The sequence below is a fragment of the Salvelinus fontinalis genome, chromosome 5 (genome assembly GCF_029448725.1).
Source record: "Salvelinus fontinalis isolate EN_2023a chromosome 5, ASM2944872v1, whole genome shotgun sequence".
NCBI classification, from domain to species: Eukaryota; Metazoa; Chordata; class Actinopteri; order Salmoniformes; family Salmonidae; genus Salvelinus; species Salvelinus fontinalis.
In genome coordinates, this window is record NC_074669.1 from 61,476,704 (window position 1) to 61,503,432 (window position 26,729).

A 26,729-nucleotide genomic window follows, 5' to 3' on the forward strand; every position below is an offset into this window, starting at 1 on the left:
GGCCTGGCCAGAGGTGTGGAAGTAACTGGAGAAATAGCTGCCCCCCTACCCACTGGCAGTGAAGGGTTAAACATGAAAACTCCCCTACCTCTCCCAAAACTTTCCATTTTTAAAATAAATGAAAAAAAAAATGAAAAAAAAATTGTCTTGTTTTGTTGTTGTTGTAAATATTAAGTCCCCCCCCAAAAATATGAAAATTATCACAATCAATATTAACACTTCTATAAAATCAGCTTGAACATAATGCACTCAAAATAAAAGTTCAGTAGTAGTTGTCTAACAAGACCAAGAATCAACACAGAAAAGTAACAAGAAACGCCTTAATAGCTGTCGCCACCGTGTGGTAGAAATTGGCATCACCCTCACGTTAATTGGCTTACGAAGGTCACTAGCGTAACAGCCCAATTACATCACTAAATAATCATAACATCAACACATACAACTAATAAACAGTATATTATATTCCCCACTCACTCATGCTACCAGGAGCTTCCTGAGAACTCCACTTGTGCAGAATGCAAAACCTAGGCCTTAGGCGTGTATCAGCAACCACAGTACTTCTTGAAGCCAGGTCTCCGATCCCTCCACGTGACGTCCGGCGAAGACAAGAAGACGAGTCACGGCACCAGTGTAACAGATGTATAGTGTACTCTCCATGCGTTGTGTTTTATAATAATAAATAACTTCGGCCAGTGGTCCCAGTTGAGCATCATTTATTTCTGCTGTTGTTAAATGGGAAACAGCACGTTAGTTGTGCAGGGCTTAATAGTGTTGATGGCTGTCGATGACAAAATCCCTTGCATCACATTTTCATACTGGGCGAACAAAATACAAAAATACAATACAAAATATAACATGTATAAATACCTGTTGTTAAATGGGAAACAGCACGTTAGTTGTGCAGGGCTTAATAGTGTTGATGGCTGTCGATGACAAAATCTGTAGCATGAAGACAACTGTGTTAGCCGTGGCTTATGTGACCATGACATCGGTGTATGCTAGCTAACACAATTATTTACAGCAATCATATGCCAAAGCACATCCCAGAAAGCCCCTCAATCCCTAACAGGTACCATATACCCACACATGTATAAAATCAGTAACGTACAGCAAACTTGTACACATTGTAAAATAGAAAATAGAAAACAGTATTCAGAACGTGACCTACCCCTTGCATCACATTTTCATACTGGGAAGACCTGACGTTCGCGATCTCCCCCTATCTGCAAGTGGGGCCAATCACAACACCCCTTATTGTCATCAGAATTGAACTAACCAATAAGAATGCTTGAACATCAAATACACATTTCTTTAGAGGCAAGTGGAAACATAACCAACCCTGTTACACATACACAGTATAATAAACACATTTTTTATTAAACAGTCTTGTTATTGGACACTTAACTTAGATATATCAAACAATCCCTGTTTACAAAGTACATTTCTATGTTAAGCATGATAATGTTACAACACTTGTAATATTACTGTAACAATAGTGATTCGGCATATTGTTATTGTATAAATATCACTATTTAGTGTAACAGTTTTAGCCAAAGGACTATTTCATATTACACAGTCTAATTGTGCATTGTATTGACTTATAATACTGTTCACCTCAGCAGAGGTGTATTCAGTTGCAGTTTGGTTACTAGCTTATGGCTAACTGTCCATACTACATCAACTTCCTAGACAACAACACACTTCCTGAAGATCAGACAGAATATGTGATGTTCCACGGCACCACAACAGAGTTGATTAAGAACAATGGTTTCACACCAAGTGCAGACTAAAGTGTTCTTGGAACTGGTGTCTATGTTAGTTGAGACATTCTAAAAGCCATTGAAAACCCTCCTGGTGTCCCCTACTGGGAGAAAATAGTACTTCAAGTCAGAGTGGATGTGGGGAAGGTTATTATCATGGATGAGAAGAACCACCCCAAGCAGAAGACCTGGCACACTGCATGGCTATGACACTGGCTGGAGGAGGACTGTGTCTACGACCCAAATATAGTGAAAGGTCATGGAGATGACTGGAAAGAACTTGTAAGTATGAAAGACTGTTGAAATACATTGCAAACCATTTTTCTTGTCATTACCTGTGATGGTATGGGATGGTACGTGACAACTTCACAGTAGAGCAGTGATTCCATTTGGTGATGAATTCTACAAAATCAGACAAACACACTCAAAAACATGTAAATAATTTGCCTACAATTTCTCTGAATAATGTATCCTACCTACGAATGCAATATCGTATATTTCAGCAATTGTCCTACAGATGTAAAAACAGCCACCTTAAAAGTAAAGTCGCCCCAGACTATAGACACATCTACGCCATGTATCATGGAACAACAAAACAACACGTCCAGGTGTCAAGCCTCAGTTGCGGTCCTAGAGCCTCAGGCCCTCTGGAAGAGGAGACAGAGAAAAGATGAGGGAGTTCATTTGACTTGAGGGAGAGAAAGAACCAGTGGAGGCAGCAACAAGCAGGGATTGGCCCAGGCATGTCTAGGAATCAGGACACCAACAGGCAGGTAGAAGGGGGCCAGGTGGGATTGGCCCAGGCACGTCTAGGAATCAGGACACCAACAGGCAGGTAGAAGGGGGCCAGGTGGGATTGGCCCAGGCACGTCTAGGAATCAGGCCAGGGTGTCCTCAGTTGCGGTCCAAGAACCTACGTAAGGGGAGAAAGAGAAAATATGAGTGTTAGTGAGAGCATGGCTAAAACCATAGTACACATCACAGTAGGGAATAATCAATGATGTTGCTGTGGACACTGGATAATCTGACACACACACCTGTTTGACCTTGCTGTGATACTATAGGCCTATTTATGTTACTTTTCTGAGTCAATTCAGGTAGCATTCAATGTCCTGCATTTTTGTTAACCATGACAGCCAGCATTGTAAATAAAGAGATGTGCAGAAAGATAATCAGCCTCTGTATCTATGGATCCTTTCCCCTAATGTATTTTTCATGTCAGCCAGGCCCATCTTTTCAAAGAAATACCATTTACTTAAATCTATAGTTGAGTAAAATAAGTAGTTTTGTTCTGGTCACAAGATACTCCAGAAAATAGCTGTAAACATCGCCACACTCAGGCAGAAAACCGACTTTGTCTTGAATCCATCAATAGCCTAGGCCTAGGTGTTTGGAGACAGTATATTATTACTTTCATTTTAAAATTAAACGACTAAAATCAAAGTGAGCTCAAAAGTTAACGGACCTATATTTTAAAATAAGATCATCTTTGAGAACTAACAATCACCAAAATAAAACTAAACAGTAAGGGAGAATCTAAAATTATCCAAATTATGCATTCAGGAGTATATTTGTTATGGCATGGGGCCCATTGATTTTGATATAATGTTTGAGTCACTCAATTGGCCACGTTCATGACCACGCCCCCGCCATGCCCACCACCTAAATTATGATCCAGAAAAACCCTGCACAGAAGAACAATATTCTCTCGCACTCTCTGCAGCAAGCGCAATGCCACATCCTTAGTCCGCATGATCCTAAAGCCCCCTTCTCGCAGGAATTATTTTCGACCAATTATTAGACCATCAAACGGTTCGGGGCTAGACCAAAAACATTCAGGGCTGCACCCCGTGAAGTCTACCTTTAACAACGCAGATAGCTTGGTTATACTCCACTTGTTCAATAAGTGTCTATTGATCCACATGGGAACGCAACCTGCTAGTCTCCACTGTCTGCTCGGGTGGAAAGAGGACAAAACACGATTAAAGGTACAATCTGCAATATTCAATCGCCATTACCTAGTGCTTAATTTGGACCGGATCCTGGCACCTCTCCGTTTTGGACTGTGTTGTCCCGGAACCTAATTGGCCAGACCCGGTACCTCTAGTGGCATGAACACTTATTTAAACTTTTCTCGGAATTGATCAAAGTTCATTCGAGTTGCCTCTGCATTAATTCTCCTGCCGCCACAAACAAAAACGTATTGTGAAAAAGTTGATTTTCAGGCCGGGCCAAATATTCTAAGAGTTGATTTGGGCCGGGCTGGGTTTATGGTTTGCCACATCCTTAGTCCATTGTAACCTATGTTTGAGACCAACGCTTGGCGGTGGCTGTGTGAGAAGCGCGCCAGTATCTCTCACATAACTAGGATATTTGCTTTCTATGATCCCTTTCTGCTCTGATAGACATATGCCTGATAGAGATGAGCCTGCAACTCATCTCTCCAGTGTTAAGGGTTAACTGCCTTGTTCAGGGGCAGCATGACAGATTTTTACCATGTCAGCTCAGGGATTTGATCCAGCAACCTTTCAGTTACTGGCTCAATGCTCTCACCACTAGGCTACCTGCTGCACCGAATCATAGCCCCGCGAGGGGTTTTGAATGAACTGCAGCACCCCTAATAAATTTAAATACATTTGCCAAAGTTATAGAATTGCTGCTGTATGTTCAGAAATAAATTAAATAATTCAGAATACCCTACTACACCACGAGAAGGCCTATAATTTAGCAACAGAGGATCAATAGCTTTTTTTATAGCCTAGCTGTGGATTGTAGCCCAATAATAAGGAATAGCAAGTAACAAGGAATAGAACAAGAAATAGCCTACAGTTGGGAACAAGCAGCAAATATGTCTGTGGAAAAAAGCAGCATGCAGACAAAACAGGCCCTTCAGTATATTTCAAATACAATCGAGGAAAAACATAGGTTGGAAAGCAAATGGCTCCTGCTGAAAAGAGAAGACTTATGTAACAGTATAATTTCCGTCCCTCTCCTCGCCCCTACCTGGGCTCGAACCAGGGACCCTCTGCACATATCAACAACAGTCACCCACAAAGCATTGTTAGCCATCGCGCAACAAAAGTTGGGGCCCTTGCAGAGCAAGGGGAACAACTACTTCAGGTCTCAGCGAGTGATGTCACCAATTGAAACGCTATTAGCGCGCACCACCGCTAACTAGCTAGCCATTTTACATTGGTTACATAGGCTACCAAAATATTTGATCTACTTCCAAATATTGTTTTACAAGAGAGAGAGCGTGAGAGGTAGGCTTTTGGCATGAGTGCGCATCATTGGGTGAGTCAGTGAAACTGGAAAGCATTTTTAGGACTATAATTTCCTCATATTGTAGCCTACAATATGTGTCTCCACACACACAGGCCTGGGCTATTAATGGATTCAACACAAAGTTGTTTTTAGTGATCTCAGATTCTCAGTTTGTCAGTGTTAAAGCAACCTGCCATTTTGATCATGTGTGTGGTATCAACAAATATTCTGCCAAAGTCTTCAGTCATGTAAAATGAAGGAGAATTGCATGAAATGCATTTATAAAAGGCCAACATTTTCCCGGACATTATGCTACTAAAAATGTTCTCCATGTTTGCAACTTGTGTAAGGGCCTCTCCTCTACAGCTCTATGCCACTAGCAAATGCAATGATATTATAAAGGACTTTTTTTGTATGCGTTCCGGTACTTCAGATCCTCCCCAGGTCACCCCACTCCAGTGCTCACTTTATGTTCCGGCACCTCCCGATTTACAAATTTAAGCACCGGTATTATCATAAACGGTCATAGTTTACAGCCCATATTGTACTACAAATACCGTATAGTGATTCAAGGGGATATTTTTATTTAACTAGGCAAGTCAGTTAAGAAAAAATTCTTACTTACAATGACGGCCTACCACGGCCAAACCCTAAGGACGCTGGGCCAATTGTGCACCGCCCTATGGAACTCCCAATCACAACCAGTTGTGATACAGCCTGGATTTCGAACCAGGGTCTGTAGTGACACCTCTAGCACTGCGATACAATGCCTTAGACCGCTGCGCCACTCGGGAGCCCTGGATCGGTATATCCACCATTTTTTAAAGTAGGCCTAATGATATACACTGAGTGTACAAAACATTAAGGACACCTTTCTAATATTGAGTTGCAACTCTCATCTCTCCAGTATTGCAGTTCATCATGTATTTCTTTGTATGTGTGTTTTGTGAGTTCACCAGATCAGAGGCAGTAGGGATGACCAGGGAAGTTCTCTTGATAAGTGTGTGAATTTGAAAATGTTCCTGTCCTGCGAAGCATTCAAAATATAACAAGTACTTTTGGGTGTCAGGGAAAATATATGGAGAAGTACATTATTTTCTTTAGGAATGTAGTGAAGTAAAAGTTACAAAAAAAATTGAAATACATTTCCAAATTTTGTTTTACAAGAGAGAGCGTGTGAGAGGTAGGCTTTTGCCATGAGCGCATTGGCCATCACCAGCAAGATCAGTACTTAATTAGTACTTTTAAGGTATTTTTACTAAAGAACTTTACACCACTGATTCTTGCATTCTAAATAACAGGCTCTCTCACTATCTAGAACTGTCTGGCCAGCTTTGTGATGAACAGAATGCTTTTAGGAAAGCCAGAGCATGTATAGAACATATCTATACCACAGGAGGTTGGTGGCCCATTAATTTGGGAGGACTGGCTCATAATGGCTGGAGCGGAATAAGTGGAATGGTATGAAATGCATCAAACACATAGTTTCCATGTGTTCGATGCCATTCCATTAGCTCTGTTCCAGACCTTATTATGAGCCGTCCTCCCCTCAGCAGCCTCCACTAATCTATACTGTCTAGAATTCAAGAGAGAGAACCAACTTCTGAACTAAAACTTCCTGTTTTATTGATTTTCAGAAGGCTTTTTATTGGGTGAATAGAAACCTTGCTTTTAGACAAATTTAAATAGGAATTGATGGATTATTCTTTGATGCTATCAAAGCTCTTTATCTGACTCCAGGTGCCTGTATTTAGGTCAGTATCCTCAGGACTGGCTTGTTTCCAACCCCTTTACGGTGTAAAGCAGGGAGACACACTCTTGCCCACTTTATTTGCACTATATGCTAATGATTTAGCCCTACAAATCAAAAATGCTACACTTGGTGTTGAAATTGCAGATATATTCCTGGGCATCTTGTTGTATGCTGATGTCATAGTTCTCCTTGCTTCCAGAATATGTAGAATATTGTTAATTTATGGTGTACTAAATCGACACTAGCGATGAATCAAGAGAAGAACCAGATTGTTCCTTTCAGAAAGAAGGACGTGCAGAGAAGTGGACACAACCTTTGTTTTGGCACAACCCCATTATTCTACACTGGGCTCTATAATTACCTTGGTTTCACACAGGATGAACACATGACCGTTGAAGACGGCATTAGATCACTGGCAGAATCTGCAGGTAGAGCCTTGGGGTCAGTGTTTAAACAAAATGAAAATATGTAAGCATCTTGCTTACTTTCAGCTGTATACATGTTGTGGGTGTCCAGTGATGGACTATGCTGCTGGGGTGTGGGATCCAACGTGCTTACTAACTGTAGCAATGTTCAAAACAGAGCATTCTGTTTCTTGGACTGTACAAACTGACGGTGGTTGGGAACCATGTGTGCCATGGAACATCTATAGAAAAGACTTATAAATATGCAAGAACACAGAATCACTAAAGAATTGTTAGACTGGGATCTTACTCATAACAATTCTCTAGCCCTCGGAAAGTTATCTATTTTTTTGTGATATATTCAGGAACAAATGACTATGTGATTCACAAGGAACAATGGCCAGTTAATGTTTGGTGCAAACCTAAACTTAGAACGTACACTTTCATCAAAGAGAACTACGCCCCTGAACCATTATGTCTGCCTGAACCTAACGAAAATCCGGCCCCCTTCCTCTGGCTATATAGACGAGTAGATTAACAGAGTGCCTGAAGAGGAGACAATGTGTCTACTGTGTGATCTTGGCGAAAACAAAATCCATTTAGTGTTTTATTGTCCTCTGTATATCTAAGACATGTTGTGTTTTGTGAAAATGGTGATGATAACCCTGAAGTATTCTGGTTAGGGGACAAGTAGAGGCTTGAATTCTGTTTCAGACAGGGCCTATTTTAGATTGCTCACCTTGTCCACAATGCCTGAATGAGAAGGAGAAATGTACTGTTTGCTTAGTGTGGCTAGATGGTAGCTGTTCTGGGCATTGTTATTGTATGAGTATAATTTGTAAAATGTTATTTAGTTCTGTCTTATTTTTGGACCTGAAAAAAACTCAGGTGGCCCACCGAAGACTTTTCTATGCATGAAAAACCCTGCTGCTATTAGTTTTCATGATAGCGGTGCGTGTAGTAGCTTGTTTTCATCAAACTGGTGTGGTGAGATCTCTTGATCCGTTGGAAAATGGTGACGGGTGCTTATTTCAAAGAGCGCTCTGTAAGCCATGTTCCAGTGGGCAGAGCTAGGCATGTTGCACTGGGACACGTTTTAATACAGGAAAATCATCTCTTTCTATTTCTAAGTAACAGCCATATCAATCAGAGAAACACTTTGTTCTCACTTTATAATAGAACAGTCAGATTTTTCTGCCTGGCTGTGGCGCTTTTTTCCTGAATTGTTAGGATTTTCTTGTGATCACAAAAAAACAACCTATTTTGTTCAAATAGATATAATTCGTTTTATGAAAAGGTGGGCCTTGATGAGAATAGAACATTCAGTTTTCTGCCCGAGTCTGGAGCTGTTTACCACTATTCTCTGGATTATTTTATGACGAGAACAAAACCATTTATTTTACTCAACTAGAAATGAAAATACAAGGGGTTTCTTTAAAAAGATGGCCCTGGCTGACATGGACAGTTCCCTCGCCTTTTTCTCCTTGTGGTTAACCATGGCTGTTGGTTATTTACCAGGTAACAAGAAGTCAAAACGAAACAACTGAAGCAATATCTGTCTGTCATGGTTAACACAACCGCATGACATTGAATGCTACCTGAATTGACTCAGAAAGGTAACATAAGTAGGCCTATAGTATCACAACAAGGTCAAACAGGTGTGTGTGTCAGATTATCCAGTGTCCACAGCAACATCATTGATTATTCCCTACTGTGATGTGAACTATGGTTTTAGCCATGCTCTCACTAACCCTCATCTTTTCAAGGTCTCCCCTCCCCTTGGACCGCGACTAAGAACACCCTGGCCTGACACCTGGACATGCTGTACCTGGCCCAATCCCACCTGGCCCCCTTCTACCTGCTTGTTGATGCCTCCACAGGTTCTTGCTCCCCCTCAAGTCACTGATCCTTCTCCGCACACACACACACAAACCTGGATTCCATTACTTACCATCACGTCTTTATCAAAAGCCATCAGACCATCTGACCAAGGCTCTCAAAAACTCAAAAGTAGAGCATTATACATGGAAAAGTTAGAGAAAATGGTGCCCTTTGGGATGCCTTCCGCCTGTTGAGCCCTGCTTATTGTAAACCGTTTCTTCAGCCCTTCCCCCCAGTTAAGCAAATGAATGAGAGAGGCTGTGACTACAATTGATGAAGTGAATGACTTTTCTTGTCAATGACTTTATTTGATAAACTCCCTTTATTGTGTGTGTGTCCCTTTTTTGAAGTTCAAATAAAGCCAAGAAATCCCTCTGTTCATTGATGGAATATTCAACAGGCTGAACAGTCTGTTGAATATTCCGTCATTAGTTGCATCATTAGTTGCAGTGCAGTTGTGTGTGGTGTTGTTGCCATTCAGCGTCATCTAGCCTTGGTATGGAATAACTGATAACTGACAGGCTCAGACCATATCCATAATGACTATAGGGAAAGTACTAACACTTCAAGACCCTATGGTCTGATGGCTTTTGATGAAGACGTGATGGTAATGGAATCCAGGTTTCTGGGTATGTGCAGAGTGGCATCAGTTACTTGAGGGGGAGAAAGAACCAGTGGAGGCAGCAACAAGCAGGTAGAAGGGGACCAGGAGGGATTGGCCCAGGCACGTCTAGGAATCAGGCCAGGGTGTCCTCAGTTGCGGTCCAAGAGTCTCCGTAAGGGGAGAAAGAGAAAATATGAGTGTTAGTGAGAGCATGGCTAAAACCATAGTACACATCACAGTAGAGAATAATCAATGGTGTTGCTGTGGACACTGGATAATCTGACACAAACACCTGTTTGACCTTGCTGTGATACTATAGGCCTACTTATGTTACTTTTCTGAGTCAATTCAGGTAGCATTCAATGTCCTGCATTTTTGTTAACCATGACAGCCAGCATTGTAAATAAAGAGATGTGCAGAAAGATAATCAGCCTCTGTATCTATGGATCCTTTCCCCTAATGTATTTTTCATGTCAGCCAGGCCCATCTTTTAAAAGAAATACAATTTATTTCAATCTCTAGTTGAGTCAAATAAATGGTTTTGTTCCGGTAACAAGATAATCCGGACAATTGCGGTAAACAGCGCCCCACTCAGGCAGAAAACGGAATGTTCTATTTGAGCAAAATTAGTAGTCTTGTGATCACAAGAAAATCCTAATAATTCAGATAAAGAACGCCACAGTCAGGCAGAAAAATCTGACTGATCTATCATAAAGTGAGAATTGGTTTTCGGGGTTGCTACTTTGAGATACTATAACAGTAAATTAATAGATAACTGTCACTGCCATCAACCTGTCTCCAATACAATCGCATAATTTACACAGGCCCACTGCGGAATTTGAACAATGAATCTCTTTGTGAAAAGGTGTCCCATTGTCTGTTTTGTCAAGGAGGTCAATGTAATCCAAACACTGGTGGTAACCAGATAATCCCGATAATTTAGGTAGTAAACGATGCCCCTCTTCTCGTATGTACATTGCGACCTGTCTGGACTCATTGGCATAAACTACAGACGAACACAATTAGCATTTTATCGATGGCAGTTTGAATGCACAGAGATACCGGGACGAGATCCTGAGGCCCATTGTCGTGCCATTCAATCGCCGCCATCACCTCATGTTTCCGCATAATGCACGGACCCATGTCGCAAGGTTCTGTACACACTTCCTGGAAGCTGCAAATGTCCCAGTTCTTCCATGGCCTGCATACTCACCAGGCATGAATTCCCAGTCATGTGAAATAAATAGATTAGGGCTGAAAGAATGTATTTAAATGGACAGATTTTCTTATATGAACTGTAACCCAGTTCATATAAGAATATATATATATATAAGATATACAGATATACATATAAGAACTTATATGAACTGTAACTGTAAAAAAATTGAAATTGTTGCATGTTGCGTTTTTATATATATTTTTCAGTATAAAAGTCAAATGATGAGGACAGGCTACAACACCAAGAGCCAACAGGTAGGCTGCTACTTAATCATCTGAATGGATTTGGACGGGGAGAAAGAGCACAGTTACATTTATGTAAACTCAATTAGCCTAGTTAACGTTACCTAGCTGAACTTAACTAGCTTCTCTCGGTTTGATGCAGTCAGGACAGGTACTATGTAATCAGATGAGATGATAAATAACTAGCAATAAGTTAGCATCCAAGTCGACTCCTGTTGGTAAATGTCACAAGCCGGCTCATAGCCTGTGACAAAAATGAGGGGACACGAACAGGTATAGGCCAATTCAAAAGTGTTCTTTATTATTAAACAAACTACTAACTTAAACTAAGAAATAGGAATGAGGTGTGGATGTATCATAATGTAAGGTGTATGTAAAGTGCATGGGTGCATGAATATGTGTGTGTGAACATGACTGAGTGAAAACTATGCAAAACTAAAAAGGAACAAACAAATCATGAGCATACCTGGAGGAGCAGAGAGAGAGAGAGAGCAAAGACAGGGAGAGGTGATTAGTAAGCAGTTTTATACCCTGAGCCCAGGTGGCTCCAATCACTTAACGACCCTCCTCTGCCTGCAGGAGGAACCGCCCCCTGCACTGCAGAGGAGGAGCCGTGACACCCCCCTCCTTAAAAATGAGGGTCCCACCCTCAACCCAACTTCCTCCAACATATTCAAAATAATTCAAATTTCCCCAAAAACCAAATAAACAAAAAAAAAAACAATCCCGGCTCCTAGCAGTAGCCCCGTGTCCCCCAGCCGACTGTCCGTCCCTCAAACTCGGCAGCCCTGGTACCTGGGGAGCAATTTAAGAGGAAATAGGCACAGACAGCCCGTAGGGGTCAACAGAGAAAAGGTACAAGCTAGGTTAAAGGAGCACGGGACAGAGCATCAGCAATGATATTATCCTTACCACTAATGTGCCTAATATCAAGGTTGAATGGTTGCAAGAACAAAGCCCAACGCATCAGGCACTGGTTGGGGTTTTGCAGGGACCTCAGAAAAACAAGTGGGTTGTGGTCAGTGAACACAGTTAAATGGGTCAAACCAGAACCAACATAGACCTCGAAGTGCTGTAAAGCCCAAATGAGACCTAAAGCCTCCTTTTCAAATACAGAATAGTTTTTCTGATACTTATTAAATTTTCGGGAGAAGAAACTGACTGGACACTCAACCTTGTCGTCATTCTCCTGGAGAAGCACAGCCCCAGCACCGATTTGACTGGCGTCTACCTGCAATTTGAAAGGTTTCCCAAAATTTGGTGCTGCCAACACAGGTGCCAAACACAAAAGAGTCTTAACTGCATCAAATGCCTCTTGACACTGGGTGGACCAGATAAATTCAGCCTTGGCCTTCAACAGATTGGTCAGTGGGGACACTACTACCGAAAAGTTTACAAAAAGCACGGTAGTACCCCGCCATTCCCAGGAAGCGCATCAGTTCTTTCTTTGTAGAGGGCTGTGGGAACTGCCTCACAGTCTGAACCTTGGCTTCCACGGGACAGACAAATCCCTGACCCACAACCTTGCCTAGGTATGTGACTGTAGCTTTGGCAAACTCACATTTTGCCAAATTAATAGTCAACCTGGCCCACACCAGTCTTTCAAACAGGCCTTGCACTCTCCGAACATGCTCCTCCCAGGAGTCTGAGTAGACGACCACGTCGTCCAAATACACGGCACACCCTTCCAGACCTGAGACCACCCGATTCATTAGCCTCTGGAAGGTGGCTGGAGCATTCCGCAAGCCGAAAGGCATCACTTTATAAGAGAACAAACCAGAGTGAGTTATAAAGGCAGCAATCTCACAAGCTCTTTTGGTAAGGGGTACTTGCCAATATCCCTTTAAAAGATCAAATTTGCTAACATACTTTGCTGACCCAACTTGATCAATACAGTCCTCCATCCTAGGAAGAGGGTAAAGGTCTGCTTTAGTAACATTGTTAACTTTTCTATAATCAGTGCAAGGTCTGAAAGTAGAATCAGACTTTTTGACCAATAGACAGGGTGAAGCCCAATTTGAACAACATGGCTCCGCAATACCATTGTCCAACATACTGCACCTCTGTTTCCAGTTTCAATCTCTTCTCAGACACACGATAAAATCTCTGTTTGATAGGCTTAGCATCTCCGATGTCTATATCATGTTCAATTAAGTGGGTTTGCGATGGAGTGTCAGAAAACAAAACAGGGTAGTTTCTAATAAGAGCTACCAATTCATCACGTTTCTCAGTCTAAATCTACCAAAACCCCAAGGTTTTGCAAAGTCTGGGAGTTTTTCAACCGTCCTTGTAAGACCTCATCTGAAACTTTAACTTCCTCTTCTCCCCCCTCCACCAAATTAAAGCCACAAGATGCAGGGACTGGGGCAGCAGTCAACACTGACCTCACTGCTGGAGTGCCTTCAACTTTGCTTAGATCACGGGAGTGATAACATTTTAACAGGTTCACATGGCATAATTTAGAGGACTTCCTATGACTAGGGGTTTCAATAAGATAGTTCAAATCTGACACTTTACGCAACACAGTGAAAGGACCACAGTATTTTGCCTGAAAAGGTGAACTTACAAGAGGCAGAAGAGCAAGTACCCGATCACCGGGACTAAACTCACGCAGCTCAGCCTGTCCGTCATATTTCAGTTTCATTTTCCGTTGAGAACATTTTAGTTTTTCTTTCGCTAGTTCACCAGCCCTATACAACTTCAACCTAAAGCCATTTACATAGTCAATAAGGTTCCGAGGTGGTTCCTCAGGCAAACAACCATCCTGCAACACTGCTAAAGGCCCACGCACCTTATGGCCAAACACTAAGTCATTTGGGCTAAACCCTGTGCTTTCCTGCACTACTTCACGAGCAGCTAGTAACAGCCAAGGTAACCCCTCCTCCCAGTCGGCAGACAGTTCCGTACAATATGCACGAAGCAAGGATTTTAAAGTTTGATGAAAACGTTCCAAAGCTCCCTGGCTCTGGGCATGGAACGCAGTAGACTTGTTGTGTTTAACTTTAAGCTGTTTGAGAACCTGAGCAAATAAATGAGAGGTAAAGTTAGACCCCTGATCTGACTGGATGGTTTTTGGAATCCCAAATGTTGAAATAAATTGAGTTAAAGCTTTAACTACTGATTTTGAAGTTATGGTACGCAAGGAAAAAGCTGCCGGATATCTGGTTGCTTGACACATAACAGTTAATAAGTAGCTATGACCTGACTTGGACCTTGGTAATGGCCCAACACAATCGATAATAAGATGCTCAAAAGGTTGCCCTACGGCTGGTATTGGATACAACGGTGCAGGCTTTACAACCTGATTTGGCTTGCTTGTGCGCTGACACGTATCACAAGTTTTAATAAACTGAGATACATCCCGCTTTAAACGTGGCCAGAAAAAATAACGAAGTATGCGATCATAAGTTTTACGAACACCCATATGACCTGCCACATCACCATGTGAAGTTTGCAACACTTTATTTCGCAAAGTAGTAGGTACAACTATTTGAAAGACTGGTTCTCCTAAACCCTGATCATAGTGTGGAACCCATTTCCTGACCAACAGCCCATCAAGAAGAAAATAACACTGAGCACTATTCCTCACCACTGAATCAGGAACCACTTTATCAAACAGATCAGCCAAAGTAGTATCGGCTTTTTGCTCAGCCATCAATGAATCTCTAGAACTAGTCAACTGTTCTGTCTGGAGTTTGACTGGCAACTCAAGACTTTCTGGCTTACTCTCAATCTCCTTACGAGAGGCTGCGCGGGTAACCGCACAAACTGGAAATATCTCAGGAGACACACAGTTCTGATCCGGAGATTCCCTTGCAGGGGACACTGAAGGTTGCTTCTTACAGATGTTTAATTTGCCATCTGCCCACACCTTACTACCTGCCAAGTCATTCCCCAAAATCATGTGGACTCCCTCTACTGGCAACTGGGGTCTAACCCCAACATCTACATCACCCTCTACCAGACCACATTTTAGGTTAACTTCATGTAAAGGACAAGAGAATGGAACTAAACCCATACCATTACACAACGGCCAGTATCAGACTCTTTAGAGAACGGCAAAACAGATTCCAGAATAAAAGAATCTAAAGCTCCAGTGTCTCTTAGGATCTTGATTTTAACATTCTGGTTGCCATCTACCAGGGACACTACACCATCTGAAATAAAGGCTGAAAAATCACAGCGGGAAAACTGAGAATCAAACTCAACTAGTGGCTGAAACAGCTCACCCTGGTGGTCAGAGGCTGTAACAGGACTTGCCATCACAGCAGGTTTAACTTGAACTGACTGTTTTGATTTAAGCAGAGGACAATTTTTCTTCCAATGTCCTTCAACTAAACAGTAGCGACAGGTATTAGCATTAACCGGTCCTTTAAGTCCTCCAGACTTAAACTTCTGCCCAGGCCTTTGGAAAGAAGCCCCCAAAAAAGGTGACCTACTATTCCTAGGAGTAAAGTTATTTTCATGGTACATGTCACTGTTTGACTCAAAATGGCTTTTATGTGTTAGCCTGTACTCATCTGCAAGGATTGCTGCATCACTTGGAGACTTAACTTTACGTTCATTCATGTATGTAGCAACCTGGTCAGACACAGAATTTTTGAACTGTTCTAACACAATCAAATTAGACAGACCCTCAAAAGTACTAACTTCAGAAGCTGTACTCCAACGATTAAATGCAGAAGTCAAGTCACAAACAAACTCAGAATAGGTTTGTGAATCTAACTTTTTCCTGTAACGAAAACGTTGACGATATGCCTCTGGCACAAGCTCGTAGACCTTCAGAACTGCTGATTTAACTTTAGCATAAACTTTACTGTCAGCTACACTCAGTGCTGCAAAAGCCTCACGTGCTTTACCTGTAAGTACACATTGCAACAACATAGTCATGTCCAAATCGGACCAAGCTCTAGCTTCCGCAATACGCTCAAATAAAGTAAAGTATGTGTCTGGATCTGACTCATCAAATTTAGGCAACAAATGAAGATTCTGTGAAACATCAAACTGTGGTAGTCTTTCCGGTCTATTAGCATTTCTCAATCGCTCTATCTCTAATTGCATTTGCAACAGTTCCCTCTGCTGCTCAAAAGTTAAAGGGCTAGACTGAAAACTTGCACCCTCACTACTAGCAGACTGACCGCCAAAAACACCCATTTCCCTAAGACCCTGCTTTAAGCTAGTTTTAACAGTCTCTTTAATTTTTTTATCAACAATCTCAATCTGATAATGTTCAGCAATTTCAATTAACTGCTCCTTAGTACACAACTCTAAGGCTACCTCTGAAGGAGCTTGAACAAAACTACACAAAATGGAAGACATTTTCCTTAACCAATACAACTATTACAAATGCTCAAAAAAACACAACTCACCTGCTGTCAATCTGGGTTCAAGGACAGGAGCCACACCCCACTATCCTCCAAAACTACTAACTAACTGGCCCTGGTCTTCGTGCAGTCAGATGTGGTGGGGTTTTATGCACACAAAACCAGTGGAGTGGAAAAGACAACCAGAAACTGGCGGCCCTCCCATAACCACGGAGGTGCTCCCGAGCCGATGTAGGGGAAAAGGGAAAGGGATGCTCTACCCACGTTCACTGCCACCTAAAACTAAAACACCACAAGCCTCCTATGGACACTTGCTGATATGCCTGAACAGGAGAGGACTCCCACCTGAACAAAACCCAGAAAAACACAGAGTGAATTGCTTAGCTACCAAGCTAACTGAACCAAAAGAACACATGGCTCTCAACTCTCTCTTCAACAAAATTGGCCCAACCAAAACATCCCCTCAAACAAAAAAAAAATTTGGCAAACTAAACTAACCCAAATTAACTACTATCCCGGATGAGCCCCCACTTGTCACAAGCCGGCTCATAGCCTGTGACAAAAATGAGGGGACACGAACAACAGGTATAGGCCAATTCAAAAGTGTTCTTTATTATAAACAAACTATTAACTTAAACTAAGAAATAGGAATGAGGTGTGGATGTATCATAATGTAAGGTGTATGTAAAGTGCATGGGTGCATGAATATGTGTGTGTGAACATGACTGAGTGAAAACTATGCAAAACTAAAAAGGAACAAACAAATCATGAGCATACCTGGAGGAGCAGAGAGAGAGAGCAAAGACAGGGAGAGGTGATTAGTAAGCAGTTTTATACCCTGAGCCCAGGTGGCTCCAATCACTTAACGACCCTCCTCTGCCTGCAGGAGGAACCGCCCCCTGCACTGCAGAGGAGGAGCCGTGACATCTTACTCCCCTTCCGTTCTCCCTTCGTCACTCACAGACGCACACCTTCACTTCTCAGGTTTTTAAAAATGTATATAAACTCAACAAAAAAAGAAACGTCCTCACTGTCAACTGCATTTATTTTCAACAAACTTAACATGTGTAAATATTTGTATGAACATAACAAGATTCAACAACTGAGACATAAACTGAACAAGTTCCACAGACATGTGACTAACAGAAATGGAATAATGGGTCCCTGAACAAAGGGGAGGGGGTCAAAATCAAAAGTAACAGTCAGTATCTGGTGTGGCCACCAGCTGCATTAAGTACTGCAGTGCATCTTCTCCTCATGGACTGCACCAGATTTTTGCTGTGAGATGTTACCCCACTCATCCACTAAGGCACCGGCAAGTTCCCGGATATTTCTGGGGGGAATGGCCCTAGCCCTCACCCTCCGATCCAACATGTCCCAGACATGCTCAATAGGATTGAGATCCAGGCTCTTTGCTGGCCATGGCAGGACACTGACAATCCTGTCTTGCAGGAAATCACACACAGAACGAGCAGTATGGCTGGTGGCGTTGTCATGCTGGAGGGTCATGTCAGGATGAGCCTGCAGGAAGTGTACCACATGAAGGAGGAGGATGTCTTCCCTGTAATGCACAGCATTGAGATTGCCTGCAGTGACAACAAGCTCAGTCCGATGATGCTGTGACACACCGCCCCAGACCATGATGGCCCCTCCACCTCCAAATCGATCCCGCTCCAGAGTACAGGCCTCGGTGTAACGCTCATTCCTTCGATGATAAACGCGAATCCGACCATCAGTTGTGCGTGGCCACACAGTCATGGGTGAACAGGGAGTACAGGAGGGGGCTAAGCACACACACTTGAGGGGCCCCGGGTTGAGGGTCAACATGGCAGATGGGTAGTAATTTAACTTTTTAAAACATACAATCTACCTGCAGTGAAGCCGCTCAACATTTACATTACATTCAGTCCTCTAGCAGACACTCCCATCCAGAGCGACCCACAGGAGCAACCAGGCTCAAGCGCCCTGCCCAAGGCCACAAGGACCGAATCTCCACCAAGTCGAACTGGGGACCCAAACCAGCAACCTCTTGGCCACTGGCCCTAGCTCCTAATCATCAGGCCACCAACCATCCAAGATCCCCCCGAAGAAAACCCCGCCTCCCCCACGACTCTCCAACCCCAAACCCCTCCCATCCCCCCAAGACACCGTCCCCCTCCAACCCAACCAAAACCACCCAATGCACCAACAAAAATAACTAAAGAGAAAAACAACAGAAAACAACAATGCTAAAACAAAAGACATCGAGGACAACAAACATCTAAACAGCAAGGCCAACTGTATATGTTTGAGGGCATGTGTGGCACTATTTACTTGTGTGTATGTGTGTTTGAATGTGAGTGTGTGTGTGTATGCATGTGCAGATGGGTTGTTACCTACCCTCACCACCTGGGGGTGGCCCGTCAGAAAGTTCAGGATCCAGTTGTATAGGGAGGTATTCAGTCCCAGGGTCCCGAGCTTGAGTGGACTATGAATGCTGAGCTGTAGTCAATGAACAGCACTCACATAGGTAATCCTCTTGTCCAGGAGAGAGCAGTGTAGAGTGCAATAGAGATTGCATCATCTGTGGATCTGTTGGGGCGGTATGCGAATTGGAGTGGGTCCAGAGTGTCTGGGATGATGGTGCTGATATTCACCATTACTAGCCTTTCAAAGCATTTAATGTTTACAGATGTGAGTGCTACGGGACGATAGTTGTTTAGGAAGGCTGCCTTTGAGCTCTCAGGAGCAGGGACAATGGTGGTCCGCTTGAAACATGCCAGCTGGTCTGAGCATGCTCTGAAAATGCGCCCTGGTATTCCATTTGTCCCAGCTGCCATGTGAGTGGTAACCAATTATGTGTATAAACTCTGGATTGCTAATGCTATGTATGGCCATTGAGAGGCTTTGAAGCCACCGGTCGGCCATATTGGCTCTCACCTGTAGGAGCAGCCCTCCATAGGAATTAATGGAATTCTACAGTATTTCAATTAAATGTTTCATGGACAAAATTACACGTATTTAATACGTTTGTTGTTGTAGAGGGGGCAGTAACATTAGCAATCTCAAAAAATTATACTTCAAGGAAAATGTTTTATATATTTTGTCATGTTTTATTTTGATGTTTAACTCACATAATATAAGGTGTCTGTAATATAAAAAACCAATGTAGGCATTAATAGTTAAACCACTGTTCCCCGGGCGCGGATGACGTGGATGTTGATTAATGCACCTCTCTGATTTTAGAGGGGTTGGGTTAAATTCGGAAGACTCATTTCAGTTGAATGCGTTCAGTTGTACAACTGACTAGGTATCCCGCTTTCCCTTGCACATGATGCATCCATTTCTGTGCTTCCAAAATATTTTTTACAACGGTGGGGGAGTGCGGATGGTTTCAAAACAGCGCCCCCTAACAGTCATCTAGTGTTTATATAAATAATTGGCGTTAACTTAATAACTGCCAATGGTACAAATAAAGTTTGTTTTATGGATTAATTATAATGAATCTCAAAGTCTACAATCCATAACAAATTAGCCTCTAAAAGTTTCCCGACATTGTTTGAGTGAGAGTATTGTTCTGATACGAGAGACTAACGATACGCTTAAAGTACACGTAACGTTACTGTACAAGTCATCGTATGACATAGGAGGAAGTGAAGGCAGCAGTTGCAAGATATAGTAATTTTGCCAGCTAATCTTAGATACATTTTTTTATCCGAGAAGATATGTCAGCAAGCATGCAAATTAAGGTAATAACGTTCTCCTGTTGAAATGTTTGACTTCTCGTGACAAACTGACCAATGCATTATGCACTAGCTAGAATGTTACAATTCTACAGCGATACACGTGTCACGTTATGCTAGCTATTAGCTACCCAGGATATAGCTAGGTCGCTAGCTAGCTATATCTACATGGACAACGTTAAACTCAAACGTCTCAAGTATACACTTTACAGTTTGCAGAACTAGTTAGTGCACTAGCAGCTAGCTAACATCATGCTAGTAGGCATCCGCTAGCAGTCAAACTGTATCACGTATTTCACCATAGCGCCCTGCCCAATGCCAGCCACTACTGTAGAATGGTCATTGACGTTACTCCACTCCAATGCACCTACATAGCTATTAATTTATGTGACAGGTCATAGTCAAGAGTGTGACTAATGACATGTATATTCTTGCTAGATTGGAATCATTGGAGGCTCTGGCCTTGATGACCCAGACATATTGGAGGGAAGGACCGAGAAATATGTAGACACACCTTATGGAAAGGTAAGTTCAAATTCTAAATATCCTATGTGGTAGGCAGGCAGGCTGTCTCTGCTATGAACAAACAGTCATGTGCACCTTTGAATGATGCACGATACCAAAATCTCCGCCATTTTCTGGTTGCTAAAATTCAAATAGTTCTCCTAATTTCAGTGTGACAACTAGCATGTATAGTGTTGAGAATCATTGTACCATCCAAACCGCTGGGAAATATATTTTCCATAACCAAAAATATTTTATTTTCAGCTGTTTTGAAACTGGTGTACAACACCGAAGTAAAAGAATCAAATTAAATTTAAACTCGAAGCATAGAAATAGCACACATAGAACAGATGTACTGCTTCTTAGACTTGCTTTCAATGAGAATGACGGATCCATTAATATGAATTTGGTTGGGTAGCACAACAATTACATATTGCAGCTTTAAAATTACAAGTACCACCAATCTTAGTCCTGAATGTGGAAATGCTTTCCATTGTGTACAGCATAGCCATTACTAACCTAATATTGGACGAAAGGAGCTTAACATTACTCCATAGGCCAAGGACCTTGTGTCAGGGTTCCCCAACTGGCAGGCTGAATTTAGCCCTTGGGTGTAATGTTAGGCTCTGAGCAACAACAAAGTTTTGAAATTATGTTGTAATCAAATATTATATGTTTGGGCTTCTTGCGGTCAATTTGCAGTCTACAAATGATTTGTACTTCAGGGGAAAGGAGATGCCTAGTCAGTTGCACAACTGAATGCATTCAACTGTAATGTCTTTCTCATTTAACCCAACCCCTCTGAATCAGACATCTACTTCATCAGCACCCAGGGAATTTGTTGTGGTTTGGGTTTAAGGGCAGAAGGGCAGATTTTTCAACCTTGCTGGCTTGGGATTTCAAACAACAACCTTTCGGTTACTGGTCCAACGCTCTTAACCGCTAGGCTACCTGCCGCGGTTATGTTCCGGCCCCCTGGCCATCCGCTAAAGAAAAAAATTGGCCCGCGGCATGATCTAGTTGATGGTCCCTGACATGGATGTTATGTTTAAAGGGAGAATTAGCCCTGGAAGCAAAAACGGCTAAATACGCCATCTAAATGTGAGCCAAGGAAAGCCCACTGGCCAAACCCTTCCCTAACCCGGATGGCGCTGGACCAACTGTGTGCTGCCCTATGGGGCTCCCGGTCACAGCTGGATGTGACACAGCTGGGATTGAACCCCAGGCTGTAGTGGCGGTTAAAACAGTCTACAGTAAGTGTATATTTTGATGTGATATGAAAGCAGAGGGATTTATGTTCCTGAGCCTCCCGAGTCTTATATTGCTGCGCCACTTGGGAGGCTCAATTGCGGTATGGTTCTAGAAACATAAATCCCTCTACTTTCATGTCACATCAAAATATACACTTACTGTTTTAACACAGTTGCAGCAGACAGTATTTTTCAGTGACAACACATTTGTGGTGTCTGTCTTCCGTTTACACACAGGTGTTCGGAGACACCGATAGTTAATTAGCACAGGCAGTCCCTTCTGTCAGTTTTCAGTAAACATGGAAATATAGCCGTGTGGGAACCCTATAAAGTCGTTTATCAATTTACCTTTTTGTTTTATGTTTCCAAAACCGTACCTCAAGCGATGCGTGTTAATGTTCAGACTGAGCGTAGTGGCTCTTAACAAACTCCCCTCTACAGAAGATGCCTTCCTCCAATGATTCCTATGTGTAATGGAACTGAAAGTCATTACACAAGTCATTGGCTATCTAGTGTGTGTAAGCGTAACTGTTAAGTGTAGTTTGTCAACTGGAGGCACACACAGCGTGTTGATACTGTGCAAGACTTATACAAAATGTGTAGCTTTTTTATTTGAAAGATTTTTCTTGCTGTTATGAAAGATAAGGGGAATATCGGCATAGGTTTCCAAAACCAGTTTGAAAGTGATGTTTATTGACATTTCTAAACGTTAAAACACAGTGACTGTAGTTCACATGGAGCCAAATGTGGACAAATGTAACTGAGAAGGGTTTTCCAGAGCTACATAGCCACGCACATTTACATAAAACAAAATGACCCTTGTCTCACGATTTGTTGATTCAAATTATATTTGAATTTACTCTGCCGATTGTCCATGGGGTTGGTCCTTCAGCTGGTCAAACTTTTTGACAAAATATCGACAGGAAAGTATTCTTAAACAGACTTCAAAACTGGGGTCTCGGAGAATGTGTGCTGCAATCAAGATGTTTGCTCATGCATGTGATGCATGTATGTTAACCAAAGTCTTGCAGGTGTTTACGTGGTTTTGCGCATGTGCCAGGGGATCGAAATTTCAACGGCAGTAGCCGGGTATAACATTTTGACCAGCTGAAGGACCAACCGCACAGATAACCTGTAGGATTATGGAAAATATATTTCACAGGGGTTTAGATGCTACAATGATTCTCTACACTATACATTGCTTGTTTTGCCACAAACTAAAATTAGGCAAATTATTAGAATTTTAGCAACCAGGAAATGGTGGTGTGATTTCCGCATAGTGCATCTTTAAACTTAGAATCGTTTACTTGACTTTTATACTCCTAGAAATTGACTCCTTAAAATAATTTAGTCTGTCAAGTTTGCCACCGGCGTGCTGCTGTGGGAAGTAAAGCGGAAGTCGAATCCATCACTTCCGTTGTTTGGCTGTGCCCATTGCAACATTTAGAAAATGAGGTGGATACCAATGATTGGTATAACAGTCTGGTTTATTAGACAACACCAATCTCTGCGTTCCAGTGTAATGTCAATCTTTTTTACCAGCTGAAAATTGTGCTTTAGATCCTACCTAATGCCATCTTTTCTATTTTTCCCCTGACAACCCAACCAGCCTTCAGATGCCCTTATAATGGGGAAGATCAAAAATGTTGAATGTGTGCTCCTTGCAAGGTAAGCAGTGGAATGAATTGGAGAATCTCAATTGCATTCTCTTTGCGTCCTCTCTCCTCACCTCCTTCTCAAAACCCATTGGATGAGGCGAGGAGAGAGGACACGAGGAGTATGCAATTGAGATTCACCCTAGGTGTACTGAACCAGATGAACTCCTCCTGTTTCTTATGAATTTGCGCCATCTAGTGGCTGTGCGTTGCAATTTTAAAACATATTTGACCTGATCTCTTCTCCAACACCCTATAGCAGGGGTGTCAAACTCATTCCATGGAGGGCCTAGTGTCTGCAGGTTTTTGGGTTTTCCTTTCAATTAAGCCCTAGACAACCAGGTGTGGGGAGTTCCTAACTAATTAGTGATGTTAATTCATCAATCAAGTACAAGGGAGGAGCGAAAACCCGCAGACACTCGGCCCTCCGTGGAATGAGTTTGACACCTGTGCCCTATAGGCTAAACATTCCCCCAATACCAAATCCACCACTAGCCCTCTATGTAGATGTCTAATAATCAGATAGGTATAGTTAGAATGATTATTTTTTTTTTAACAGCTTGCCCTTTTTATAGGTGGAGTTTGTAAACGTATTGCTTAGCCTACACATACAAATCCTTTCAGAGATACAGAAGTTTCTAGGGGATTAGGTGCTATAGGAGTCGATTTAGTGATTCATTTTCAGGCTTTTCACTGTCCTTCGGTAAATACTGAAAACTATTCACACTCCCCATTATACTGGTCCCCAGGCATGGGAGACAGCACACCATCATGCCAACCGACATCAACTACCAGGCTAACATCTGGGCGTTGCGAGAGGAGGGCTGCACACATCTCCTGGTCACCACGGCCTGTGGTTCCCTCCGGGAAGAGATCCAACCAGGAGACATCGTCATCATCGACCAGTTCATAGACAGGTGAGTGCCAGAGTTTCCTTGGCCTGGAATCCAGGACTCACCGAAGGTTGAATCCATGATTGAAATGAGAATGAGTCCAAATCCAATGCTTCCCTGGTATATGTACTGTTATGTACACTGAACAAAAATACAAAATCAACATATAAAGTGTTGGTCCCATGTTTCATGAGCTGAAATAAAAAATCTCAGAAATTGTCCCTATGCAACAAAAAGCTTATTCCTCTCAAATTTTGTGCACAAATTTGGTTACATCCCCGTTCTCCTTAGCCAAGATAATCTGCAGGAATGTCCACCATTTCTCTACCATAAGCTGCCTCCAACTTCGTTTTAGAGAATTTGGCAGTACGTCCAACCGGCCTCACAAACGCAGACCACATGTAACCACGCCAAGTGGGTGGGCCTATTCCCTCCAAGGCCCACTCATGGCTGCACCCTGCCCAGTCATGTGAAATCCATAGATTAGGGCCTAATTTATTTAAATTGACTGATTCCCTTATGTGAACTCTAACTCAGTAAAATCTTTGCAATTGTTGCATTTATATTTTTGTTCAGTAGGCTATGTTTGACTTTTACTCTATATCTGTAAATGCTATCAATTGATAAGTCTAGATATTGTTTAGGTTTCTACCTATTACATACCTGATGGAGTATAAATAGAACGGTACATGTGTCATGGCCAAACAGAATGTTTGTAAAGCCATGGAATTACAGTAGGAATGAGAAGTCATCAAGAGAGAATCTCAGTTATTTGAAGAATTATTGCCAAGTCACTATCTCTGAAATGGGCCGTTCTGGCTCAGACAAGGATTTCTTCATCTCTCAACCATCTTTCTCCTGTTTAAGTTCAGACAGTGCGACATCTATCTCAACTGATAACATTCAAAAGAACTTGCAAGTTGTCCATTATTTTCCCTTCCAAACAGTGACTGGTGCAGAGTGTGTGTGTACAGTATTCCAGCCTGGGGCAAGGCAACAACAAAGGCGATGGTGTCAAACAGAAACAGATGGTGGCATCCAGGCTCACATTACTCATCTCTGAAGACCACATTCTCTGACTGGTATTTCTGATAGTCCACGACTCAACGATCATCCCACGGCCACCCACTGTTCATCTGTCTCATTTCCTCATTCCCTAAAAGAACCAATAAGAGAAGGAAAGAGATTGTGTCTCATGATTGGTGGATAGGCGACACTTTGAAACGGACTCTGCACTGAGGGCCCGGGACTTGTCTGTGTGGCGGAGTACAGCTGCCACGTGTCACGTTGTGGCTAGAGCTGCGTCCTGAGAGGAAACCAACACTTTTTAATTTTAAAGAACCGACAGGACTCGTAGGGTTTTAAGGGCTGCTGGTTTGAAACGGGGGTTTCTATTTTTATTTTTTCAATATGTGGTTTTGTAGTTTCTTGTGAATGAGGAGGACAGTGCGAGGATTTGAATGAACTGAGACCTAGGATCTGATGAGGTTGTTCTGTTGACTGGCTCTTTGATACCTTTTGGTAGGAAGTGCTTGTATTACCTGAAGCGTTGTGGAATGTGCTTAGGGCGTGAATTGTGACATACCGAAGGTTCAATGGGTCTATCCTCCATGTCTAAGCTGTGTATAAGGTTCGATTGTGTTTGAGTGAAAGCGATGAACTCAAGAGAAATAGGCCTAGGTGGAAGGTATTTGCATCACAAATTGATCTCATTTGAATAAGGATGCAGTGAGGGATCACGGGGAGTAAAACCATCATGACTGTTCAGTTTTGAAAGTTATCACCTTTGTGTCAGTCTATGGGAATACATTTCAGTAACAGGTCGTTTTAATACTTCAGCGTGAGTCATGTTTCCCACGGTTAGGATAGACCTCTGGACGGCCTTCAGTTGAGCAGCATTGTTTAGTAAACTGTGGCCAGATATGATATCATTTCAGCTCTAGGCCCGGACAGGCAACAGCAGAGTCCCAACAGTCAGCAAAGCTGATTAGCATCTTGTTACTGTACGTACGTAGGCCTGCACCACACCTAGGAATCAACACACCATTCACAAGTGTATCCTCTCTGGCCGTTCTCACTTTCATTAATAATGAAACAGAAATTAGACGCAGCAAGTTGTCAGTAAGTTTGTCAGAAATCTGTGTGGGATGATTCCCAGTTGAAGAATTCCCTCTGCTTGTTCCCTCCTGGTTCAAGGGACGCTCCAAGCAGGATTTCAGAACTCTATCTGGAAATGTTGCAGCCCAAAACACAT

General features: G+C 42.4%; 1 protein-coding gene and 1 long non-coding RNA gene across 3 annotated transcripts in view; one reads left to right on the forward strand and one right to left on the reverse strand.

Moving 5' to 3' along the window:
* Positions 1-1,356: 1,356 nt before the first annotated feature.
* LOC129856000 (uncharacterized) lies at positions 1,357-2,992 on the reverse strand. The gene is made up of 2 exons (XR_008759589.1): positions 2,096-2,992; positions 1,357-1,993 (listed from the first exon to the last, which is right to left on the reverse strand). It is a non-coding gene; the product is annotated as an uncharacterized LOC129856000 (long non-coding RNA).
* A 491-nt stretch (positions 2,993-3,483) lies between these two features.
* Positions 3,484-26,729, forward strand: part of LOC129855975 (S-methyl-5'-thioadenosine phosphorylase-like) — a 29,235-nt gene continuing 5,989 nt past the window's right edge. The window contains exons 1-4 of one of the 2 annotated variants that reach the window (XM_055924106.1): positions 3,484-3,748; positions 20,612-20,698; positions 23,537-23,595; positions 24,332-24,499. In XM_055924106.1, coding sequence (XP_055780081.1) covers positions 3,512-3,748; positions 20,612-20,698; positions 23,537-23,595; positions 24,332-24,499 — 551 coding nt within the window. In that variant the 5' untranslated portion in view covers positions 3,484-3,511. Of the gene's footprint in view, positions 3,749-20,031; positions 20,180-20,611; positions 20,699-23,536; positions 23,596-24,331; positions 24,500-26,729 lie in introns of those variants that run through there. The other variant, XM_055924107.1, reaches the window with a different exon arrangement.